We start from the raw sequence: 11,647 nt of genomic DNA on the forward strand, positions 1-11,647 counted from the left end.
AGGTCCATCCCGTTGAGCTCCTGAGCCCTGTTGGACGGACGAGACTGTTGCAGAAGACTGCGGTGAAAATGCACTGGACAGGTTTGACCCTTGGGTTCGCGTAAGGAGTGAATCTTTTTTGGGGGAAAAAAAAATAGAGGGGGAGCAAAGGGATAAGGAGACCATCTGGCAATCTGTGAGTGGACAACTTTAGCTGGCACCTCTCCCTGTAGGATGTGCAGCAACTCAGCTTCCAGCCAGGACGATGAAAGACAGTGTAAGTTCCTCTCCTATATGTTTTACCAGGCAGTTAGAGACCGCAAGCCCGTCTGGATGCTAGAGGACATGAGGACGATGGAATCGTTTTACTGGGAAGACAGCACCACCCTCCGCACTTACTCGCCTTCAGAGGCCCTCCTGTACGCAGTGGTACACAATCACCTCCCGTACGCCCAATACCTGCTAAGCCATTACCCGGACGAGGCCCTGGAGGTGCCCGGGGATCGCTTCTGCTGTTGCCCTTCCTCGGCCCCTCACCTCGCCATGGCGGTCAGGTATGACCGCAAGGACATCCTTGGGCTGATCCTGAAGATAACCCACCAACTGCCGGGCTTCAAGTCCTACATCAACAGGAAAGGCTGCTTCCACATCGAGGACGGCAAGACCCCTTTGCACTTGGCGTGTGAGCTGCTCAGGGCCGAGACTGTGCTCATGTTACTGGGCAGCGGCGCCTCGCCCAAGATCGTGGACAGCAAGGGGCTGACCCCTCTCGATGTCATCCTGGAGCAACTCCGGGTGTCAAAGATCAACGTCGAGTCCAAGAGGCTCTGCATCGACCAGCTGCTGCTGTTCATGTCCAGTCTGCAGTTCAAAATGAAGAGGGCTCTGGAGGACAACCCGACTGAGTGGAATGGGCTTCTGGGGGAGGAGAAATACAACTACCTCTGCGGGAAAGCACCCGCCACTTTATTCCTCATCTCGATGCAGGGCATTTTAAAATGCCTTCCACCGTCTAGATTCCCAGCTAGCATCAAGGAATTGCCCATACCCCAGTCCCTAAAGCCATTGCCTTTAGGAATATCGACATTCCGCTGTGTGGATGTCCTGTAGCGTACCACAAGACTTCGAATTTTCCCTGAGAGGCATTTTTGAACGTGAATTAATTGTTTCTGCCGGAGCATGCTGTTGCATCAAATACAAAATAGTCCTCTAATGATACTGCATGGCGTGTTATACTTTTTGATACATTTTTTAGCTGGGTCACCCCATCACAGATTAAGTACTGGCGTTGAAAATCAGGGGCATTGCAAAGTTGGCTGACAGATAACACGATAAAAAATCTTTTGTTTTTAACATACCGGGTGCAGAAAGTGCTGAACGGAATTGCTATATACACTGCTGCTTAATGATATATTGCCTGAATCTAAGAGGAAAATTGCCACTCGATTCTATCTAACTGCATTGTCGGGTTTAATACCGTACGGATGCAGGCTGTCCATGTCTGCATGTATTGTAAGTGAATTCTGTTTGTGGATTGGATTCCTGGTAACCGCATTGAACGTGAGTTGATAGAACGAGAAAAATGTGAGGCTTAATTTTGTCAGAGAATGAAACTTAACACGTCGTAGCATGGCTGTGCATCGCTGGAGTAGGGGGAACAGATATTTAAAAGTAACGTAGTTCTTTTTTGGTTTCATTATGGGATATGCGGGCATAACCTTCAGCCCTCAACGCACCTTGTTATAAAAGCGTGTGGACTGGTCCCAACCAGAGGGGAACATGACTGCGAAATTCTCGAAATCAAATTCAAGTACTCCAGAGAAACACTAACAAAATATGTGAGGAACCATTGTTATAATAGAGAAAATGATATGAAATGAATAGATTTGCATGCTTATTATCTATGTAAAAATGAACATGATTGAGCTATAGAGCCAACAAATTGTATTTAAGGTTTGAATTAGTGCCAAAGCTTATCAATGTATATGCTAATTAACCTTTCACAAATGTACATACCCATTATTGAGGATTTTAATCATTTTTACATGTACATTTAACAGATTTTTATTTTCTGAAACTTTTATTCATGTATATTTGTTTATTAAATATAAAATATTTAATTATTTATTGCAACAGTAGAGCTGTTATTCAATATTTTAATCACTAGCTGAACATGCCTTATTATGAACTAGGTGCTACTAATTTCTGGTTCATGAATAATAGAAGAGTTTTCAATGTCAATAAAGGATATGCGGTATTAATATTTACCTGTATGACCATATATTTTAATCTTTCTGTCCATTTGTTGACAAGATGGAATGATAAAAAATAGACTAACAGGTCATAATTCCTATGAGTGCATCAACACCAACTTCTGATAAGATGACACCTTGAATGTAATAAACCACCCCTAGGTACTTAATAAGAGCATTATCGAGCAAAATGTAATACAACTTCATCTGAAGAGATCTTAGAAGTGATGACCAAAATCATGGCCAAACTAATAGATTGAAAAGAATTCACCAAATACGGGATATATAGTAAGGAAGTAAGGTTTATGGAGGGAAATGCAAAGCTGACAACCTCTAAGCATGGGTCTCAAAAATGAAGTGAAAATCAGGAATGATCAAGAGATCAGAATTTAGAAAAACATATATATCTGAGCTGGTGTGTAGGGCTGTAGGATAGTACAGAGCTAAGAACGTTCGAGTCAGCGGGGTTGACTGAATTTTCTTTTTATTTGTTCATAGAATGTGGGTTTTGCTAACTAGGCCAGCATTTATTGCCCACAATTAATTGCCTAGAGAGCACTTAAGAATCAACCACATAGCTGTGGGTCTGGAGTCACATGTAGAAAGACCAGACAAGTTATTGCATAGATACAAAGTATATTTATGTATCTGAAAGGCATGTTCTACAAAATTAGTCAAGGTATCTAAAACAGTGTTGCTGTAAGTCTTTGGCTGGCTAGTGATTTCTATTGGATAGCAACTAATTTAAAATCGAATTATAAGCGCATGTGTAAGTATGAATGGACATCTTTTGTATCGCCAAAATGCATGAGTGTGGAATGAATTTATTTAAAAGTAATAAATATGGCAAAATTCCAATAAATGTCTTGGTTAGTAATTTTAAAATTCGGATAGAAACTCTTGCCCAGTGTACCATTTTGATTATTTGTATGTTTGGAATGGAATTGTTGCTGCTCTAGAACCTTTTTAGCATAAATGTTGATAGTGAAATAATACCATATCAGACTTCCATGAAGCTGCAGAATCCAGGCAGATGCAGGAAACTAGCAATTCTGTTGGAGTAATCATTCCTAAAGGCTACAACACAGCATGGCACTGAACCTAATGCTAATATCATAGCAAAAAGCTACTTTAAAAGGTATCGGGCTGAAAAGACAGTAACTACTATTCCTAAAAACCACACTACCCTTCTAGGGCCCATTTCATTTCTATCCAACTCTCCTTTAAAATTTCTCACTTTTTTCCCCCATTTTCTTTCTGGGTAATACATTCCTTGCATGCAACCAACCCCTACATAAAGGTATTAAACCTGATCTCTTCTAAGCTTCATGTTGCTTCTAACGTTTGCAGAAATTTTAAAATTGTCTTTACCATTTCCTTAATAATCCTGAATGTCTCAATAGTATACTATTCAAGCCTTTTTTCCTCCCTTGATTAAATGTTTCCAGGCTTTTTACCCTCTCCTCACATTCCAGATACCTTAGGATGTTACTATTTGTGCTCTTTTCAGTGTCTGGATATTTCTATGACTGTGCTTAGATTTGTACATAATGCTCTATATGTGATTGTTTAATGGCCTATGCAGCCGAAAGATCATTTTTTGAAATGTGCTTTATATTCCACTAGTTGTGCACCCAGTTAGCTTTTTGCTTTGCTGTTGCACATATTTATTACAGTAATCTATCCACCAATATTCAATGATTCCTCTTCTTAGATATCTTGAAAAATTTGGACTGTAGCATTAATTGCACAATTTTAAATAACAATTTGAAATATTTTGTTTCTGTAATCTTGTGCAGTTCTTCTAAACATTGTATTATAACTATTCCAGGAGACCAGAAAAAGCCCATGTAAGTTTTGCAGTCTTTGTTTTCAGTTACTCTATTTTTACCTTTTTAATTGCACTTGTTTCCCTGTAGTTTTCTCAATTGTTCTTGTGGCATAATTTATGGTTAGCATTTCAGAATTGCCATAATGCAATTAATATTGTGTATCTTCAATGAATATTAGACATTTTATTCCCAGCATTGTCTTTGGTTCATGTCGCATCTTTCAATAACAACCAGAAGAAATATTTATTTATAGAGAAAATTTATTGTAATTAAATCTTCCAAGACACTTTGCAAGAATGTTTGGTACAAAATGTGGAATATGCCATGTAAAGATATTTTAGTAGAGGTGACCAAAAGCTTGGCCAAAGAGGTGAGCTTTAAAGAACATGTTATAGGAATAAAGAGAAATAAGACCATAAGGCATTTGATCAGATGTAGACTATTTCAGCTCAACATGTCTGCTCTGTTATACAATAAGACAATCGCTGATCTGATAATTCTCCACTCCATTTTCCAGCCTTTTCTCTGTAACCCTCACTTATTAAAATTCTGGCTATCCAAGTCTTGAAATATAGATAGGGAGGCAAAAAGGATTCAAGAACTTAGTATCTCGCTAGCTTTAGGCATGGCCACCAAGGTGAAACACTTACAATCATGGCTCCTGAAGAGGCCAGAATTATAGGAGTACAAAATAGTAATGAAAATAATTGCTCTTCCTTCAGTGCTGTTGGGTCAAAATTCTGGACTCCCTCCCCCACAGCACTGGAGATCTATCTAGACCAATGGATGACAGTGGGTAAGGAAGGCTACCTTTTCAAGGATAAGCAGGGATGGCCATAAGGTTTTGCCAGCCAGCAAGGTTTATATTGCTGAATAAATGAAAAAGGCATGGATTTGGATTTTAGCAGCAAATGAGCTCAGATAGGGAGCAGGAGAATCGACGTTTTGGGCATAAGCCCTTCTTCAGGGCTTATGCCCGAAAAGTCGATTCTCCTGTTCCTTGGATGCTGCCTGACCTGCTGCGCTTTTCCAGCAACACATTTTCAGCTCTGATCTCCAGCATCTGCAGCCCTCACTTTCTCCTCAGATAGGGAGCAGTCAGGCATTGTTTTAGTTGAATTTAGCCTATCATGATGATGGCACTGGCATTTGGGTTAAAGTGACACTGAGGTTGCAAACACTCAGTTTTGGATTCAGAAAGTTATAAGGGAAGGGAATGGAATTGATAGCTGGAGAACAGTTCATGGTAGGGATTGTACAAATTGGCTTCGGTCTTACTAATAATTAATCAGTGGTAATGTTTGCTTGTGCAGTACCACATATTAGGCAAGTAGTCTGGTTATTCAGTAACAGTGATGAGATAAAAGTATGTATCCTTAGCCTGGGTTTAAAACTAACAGAATGGATAGCCAAAGGTTGGGGGGGCGGGGGGAGCAAGAAATGAAACTTTGCAGAGATCACTGTCCTGAAGCAAGAGGGAAGCCATTTCAGGTACTCTGACTATGTAACTCGGAGTGTGTGATCCTGCCCATCTGGATGACAGTGGAGAAGTGTTGGAGGTGAATAATATGATCAACCATGTCAAAGGCTGCAGGCAAGGCACAGAGATAAGTAAAGATAGTTTGCTTTTATAGCTACAAAGGGTTTATATGTTTGGTGAGTATCTTTTCAATAACGTGGAAAATAGGGAGGCATCGTTTTGAGAGAATTGTGTCAATAAATTTCAACCAAATTTCCAAATCTTGGAGATCAAGTTTCTGCAGCTGGGAGCACTTTCTGCACATGTGACCATATAGGACACCAGTAGGTTGGTGTCTTCCCACATATTACAGGTCACACATTCCAATTGACTGATCTGAGCTGCCATGTCTTAAACTTACTTCACCATGTCTGCTCACTTACTTTCTTAATTATGCAGTCTTAAAGTTACTCTTTTGGTGTTAACTTTACTCTTCTTTTCTTTATCATACTTTGGCTTCATTATATTGTCCCTGATCTTCACTTATCCATGATATTTCTGAGCTAATCCCTTAATAATACAGTTTACTAATCTACAGTCATATTGGGACAGCTCCTAATGGGCTGAGTGAGGTGCGGTTAAAGTTAGCATGATTAGCCCTAACATGAAGTTCATGAGAGGGTATAATGTGCAGTTGAAGTTACAAACACATTGGGTCTTCACAACCCCTTCTGAAGATGCTGAGAGACACAGTATAGGAAGCTGCAGGCTTACCTAACAGTGAGTCAAGGTAAGGATGATGGTAAGACAGCGGGAATACACAAGGTGCACTGAATGGGTGGCCTAGGATTTGGGGGGTCAGAGTAACTGAGACATGATGAGTAACAATAGAGCAGAGGAGTTCAGGTGGAATAAAGAGGAAAGAGGTTAAAAAAGAAATAAAAAAGTGGAAATTGAAGTGATGACTGGGAATCTGATCAAGCTGCCAAAATGATGATGTGAATGGGCATAGTAAGTCTGCTGACATAGCAGTCATTAGAATGCCAAAAAACTCGATGGAAAATAGTAAGACAGATCAGGATCCCAGAGTTCAAATAAAAGGTCGAGAGATGGGATTCTGATCATATAGATAGCATGAACAAATTTAGAGACGAGTGAAGTTCAGAAGCTATTTAAGGGTAGAGTATTGAAGATTATATTATAGTTATATGATTAGATTACTTACAGTGTGGAAACAGGCCCTTTGGCCCAACAAGTCCACACTGACCCTCCGAAGAGTAACCCACCCAGACCCATTTCCCTCTGACTAATGCGCCTAACACTATGGATAATGTACCTGTTCCCTGGATGCTGCCTGACCTGCTGTGCTGTTCCAGCAATAAAGTTTCAACTATGGATAATGTAGCATGGCCAATTCCCCTGACCTGCACATCTTTGGACTGTGGCAGGAGACCAGAGCACCCGGAGGAAACCCACACAGATATGGGGAGAATGTGCAAACTCCACACAGACAGTCACCCAAGGCTGGAATTGAACCTGGGACCCTGGTGCTGTGAGGCAGCAGTGCTAACCACAGAGCCACCATGATCGATATATTATATTTATATTATATATGAGCAAACTTGAAACCCATCCATCAGTAGGAGAGTGTGGTCAAAGCAAGCTAACCTCAAAAAATATTCAGAAAATTCAAACTATATCAAAAGGTCAGTGCACTGTGTCACAGGAGGGGTAGGATACAACTCTGTGGTATGGCAAGATCTTGATCACAGGTTTGTACTGAGAGTTACTTCCTCACGGAGTGTAATTACAATCAAAACAACTCTTCAAGAAATTTGGATAAATGGAGATGTGGGGTGTTAAATGTCTAACAGCTGTTCGCTGAAGGAGGGGATTAGAAGTCAATATTTATTCAGTTTACATGTATTCACAAAGTGAAATCATTCACGTATACAGCTCTGTTCCTATTCACCACACTAATGTCAAAAAATGCCTCTTTTTTATCTACTTAAATAATGGATTTGCATCAACCATTAATCCTTGTCCATAATTTGTATAATTAACAAGGGAGGTGCCTCTGACTTAAATTCTCAACAGTGTCCTCAAGGCTTTTCTAATTTTCTTTTCTGCACTTTCTGAACTATATCTAGTCCTGGTTCAGCAAAAATATGAAAAGAAAACCATAAATGATGAAGCTATTAAAATATTATATTAAAGAATAAATAATTACATTGATCATATATGGTTGAGACAGATTAAAGTATACACAATATGTCTAATCTTGTAATACCATATTATATTCATGTGCAAGGCGCACATACCGAATTTTGATCTATGCACTCACTAACATTCCAACTTTAAACTGGTCAACCTGTTATCATGTCATTAAAGAAGCATTGAACACATAAGCCATTCTTTATTATTTAGTTACTTTTGCTTGCTTCTCCATGTAAACGCCATAATCCATGTCCTTTCATATTTACAGCCCAGTGTGCGAGTGTGGCAGCTCCAAAGCATTGTCTTTCAATATTAGCTCTGAAATGTGAGCTAGAAATGCCAAGCCCAAGTTGCACTTTTAAATTAGCATCTGATTGGATTTGTTTAGCTGACATGCAAAGGAAGCAAATATTGCAAGGTATGCATTGGCCATGTTAGTTTGAGGCTGAAATTTTTCATGTTCGTTCTTCAATAATGATCGGCTGATCTAGTGACAATTTGATGCTAGATGGGTGATTCAGGAGATGCGTAATTCATGCAATTGCCCCTATCAGGGCATCAAATGCAAAGAGTACACCACCGCTGAACAGAAGAATAATGATTTACTCTTCCCACTCTTCATATGGTGGCAAGCATTTGGTATTGTTATTGCACAGTTGATATTTGGATCACAGATAGCAAAGTTTCAGCATCAAGTTCTTGTGAGCAACTTGTAGCCTTTGTCAGAGAGCATCCCCTCAACCTTTATGTTGCTATCATTGATGACCTTTCATCTTCCCCTCATAGTAGGGATAGGGATAGAAGACATTTGTGTGACTGCAGGGAAATGGACGAGTCGAGGAAGCAGAGTGACTTGAAGAGGATCTTGAACAACCATGTATTGAGCTAATCACTAAATTAAATAGAATGAGGATATCTGTTGAATGGCAGCCTCACAATTCACATTAAAATTATAATGTTGAACATATATGATCAAATACATTGCCAAATGAAACAAGAACACAGTAAGCAGACACGATCCTTGATAACAAGCATATTAAAAGATATATGAAGAGGAAAAAATGGCTTATTCAATGTCTGTAGGAATGTAAACATTAAAAGGGTAATTGGAACAAAGATTCGATATTAGATTCTGTGTCATTCCTTGGTTTTAAAGTTCAAGGAACATCACTGTGATGAGAACACAAACATATGAAAACTAATAAAATAACTTGCTGAATAGTAAAAGGTCACCTGCAACAAAAGAAAATGCAAGAGTGTCTAAACATAACAGTAAAAAATGTTTCAGTGGCACAACAGCAAGAACATGATAATGCACCATAGCTGGGTGAAAACATGTGACGGAGTGACAATGGGGTATGGGGGATGAACAGGCAAAAGAGCAGGATATGGACCTCAGCAACCCCGACTCCTCTCACCACCCTTTCTGAATCAAGACCCAATGAACAAGTACTGAGTCCTTTTGAACAATGTGATCAATGCGTGGAATGAACTTCCAATGGAATAGTGGCCAAGTGTGCCACACTGTGGCTTGGGTCAGATTATTTCTTGCTGGATATGACGCAAGTGTATGAATGAGTCTAACGCTGTTACTCATGATCCTGAAAAATGCCCAATCTGCTCAGATTACCTGGAAGGGTAAGGCTTGTTGCTAACAGGATGCCATTGCCAGGCCAAAAAGATGTTCTGCTATCACATCAATAAGTAATGTGGTACATGGATTTCAGTAGCAGTGTGATTCTAGCACCAATCCAAAAACTGGTGGATTGTATCATTGGCATGTCTCTTCAGCTGCTCACAACAACCGAGGTGCTGACCAAAGCAAAAACTGAAAGAACTGTGGATGCTGTAAATCAGAAACAAAAACAGAAATTGCTGGAAAAGCTCAGCAGGTCTGGCAGCATCTGTGAAGAGAAATCAGAGTTAATGTTTTAGGTCCAGTGATCTTTCCTCAGAACTATTCTGAGGAAGGGTTACCTGGACCTGGAATGTTAACACTGACCAAAGCAACCTGTGTTTGCAAAACTTCAAACACAGTGGCTAACATCGGACATTATTGCATTAGTGAAGACCATTTGCTAAATAATCTCGATTGTGCAATAAATTATGCCGGCAAACAGTGTAGGTTCAATGGGCCAAAGAACCTTAGATGATTCTATACTTCTTACTAACTTAATATTGTAAGTGAGGCTCACAGTGTGGCATGTTTGCCCACACTGTAAGATAGATGCAATAATACTCATTGCCATGTATTTTGCAGACCGAACACATGGACACACTGCCCTGTCTCATCTTAACAAGATAGGTGGCTGCCATTCTCTGGTTGATTTCTCAGGGATTACCCCTGATCAATCAGAGTCCACCTGCCTGGATTAAAATTTAAACAAAACTTGACAGTCAGCTTTCAGTCTTCACCTAACTGGTGCCTTTTCTATGGCAATGCCTCTCCAAATCAGATTCTGCTCACGGAAGTAAGAACAAGGAAGAACGGTAGGCCATTCGGCCCTTGAAAGCTGCCCTACCATTCAATAAAAACATGGCTGATCTCATGTTAACCTCAACTCTATATTCCTGTATATCCCTGATAATCTTGCATCCCCGGTCATCAAGAATCTATCGACCTCTGCCTTAAAAATATTTAAAGAATCTGCAAGCATTGCCTTTTAAGGATGGGAACTTCTAAAAGAGAGAAGTTAAATATTATTTTTCATTCATTAATGAGATGTGGGCATCACTGGCTGGGCTAGTGTTTTACTGTCCATCTATAGTAGCCCTTGAGAAGCTGGTGGTGAGCCGTCTTTTGAACTGCTGCTGTCCATTTGACAGTGACACCCAGTTTAAAGTGATGTCCAAAAGATGCAAGGGTGATGTGAGGAAAAGCTTTTTCACACAGTGAGCTGTTAGAGGATGGAATGGACTGCCTGGAAACCTGGTTGAGGCAAGTTCAATCGAGGCATTCAATAGATTAATGGATTTTTTTTAATTGTAATGGTGTGCAGGGCTATGGGGAAAAGACATAAGATTGGCACTAGATAATGGAACCAGCCAGATAATTAAGCCAGTTCAGGCATGATAGATTGAATGGCTTCCTTCTGTGATTTGGTGCTGGCCCATCCACAATGCTCTTAGGGAGAGATCTCCAGGACTTTAACCCAGCAACACTGAAGGGACACTGAAGGGACAGGATGGTGTGTGTGCTTTGGAGAGGAATTTGCAAGTGGGAGAATTGTTAAGTATCTGTTGCCCTTGCCCTTCTAGATAGTAATAGTCATGGGCTCGGTATTGCTGTGTAAGAAGCTGTCTCACATTTCTGCGGAGTATCTTGTAGATTGTACACACTGCTGACACTGTGCACCAAAGGGAGCCAGAATGAATATTTGTGGATGTGGTGTCAATCAAATGGGCTTGATCGTTTTGGACTGTGTTCAGTTTCTTCAGTCCTGTTGGAGCTGCACTCATTCAGGTATGTGAGGAGTATTTTTACTGATTTAGCAGAACAGCCTGGCAGCTATGTCATTTTGGATTCAACTAGTTCAGTCAGTAGTGGTGCTACTACCACAGTTGCCCCAGAGTATATTCATGCCCTTGCCACCCTCAGTTCTTCTGCCAAATGATGTTCAATATGGTAGAGTACTGATTCAACAGCTGACATGCAGACAGTACTTTGTATGCAGCAGGAAATTTCCTTGCCCATATTTGAACTGGTGTCATGAGAGTTCACAAGATCCAGAGTCTCTCCTGCTTGTATATCACAGTGCTGCCTTCATTGCTGTGGGGATGGTGATGGTATAGTCTGGGACATGATCTGTAAGATACAACATTGTAAGTATGATCATGTCAAGCTTTAGAATTAGATTAGATTACTTACAGTGTGGAAACAGGCCCTTCGGCCCAACAAGTCCACACCG

At 40.3% G+C, this 11,647-nt stretch overlaps 1 protein-coding gene across 1 annotated transcript; it reads left to right on the forward strand.

The window, feature by feature from the left end:
• On the forward strand, positions 1-3,907 carry zgc:112001 (uncharacterized protein LOC550384 homolog). The gene has a single exon (XM_043695596.1). It carries the CDS (start codon positions 214-216, stop codon positions 1,087-1,089), a length of 876 nt encoding a protein of 291 aa, XP_043551531.1. The 5' UTR covers positions 1-213; the 3' UTR covers positions 1,090-3,907.
• Positions 3,908-11,647: the final 7,740 nt, after the last annotated feature.

This window comes from Chiloscyllium plagiosum, chromosome 9 (genome assembly GCF_004010195.1).
Source record: "Chiloscyllium plagiosum isolate BGI_BamShark_2017 chromosome 9, ASM401019v2, whole genome shotgun sequence".
Classification (NCBI taxonomy): domain Eukaryota; kingdom Metazoa; phylum Chordata; class Chondrichthyes; order Orectolobiformes; family Hemiscylliidae; genus Chiloscyllium; species Chiloscyllium plagiosum.

Bases quoted from the DNA above. Each gene is read 5' to 3' on its own strand.
- zgc:112001 (XM_043695596.1), top strand. From the start codon at position 214: ATGTGCAGCAACTCAGCTTCCAGCCAGGACGATGAAAGACAGTGTAAG.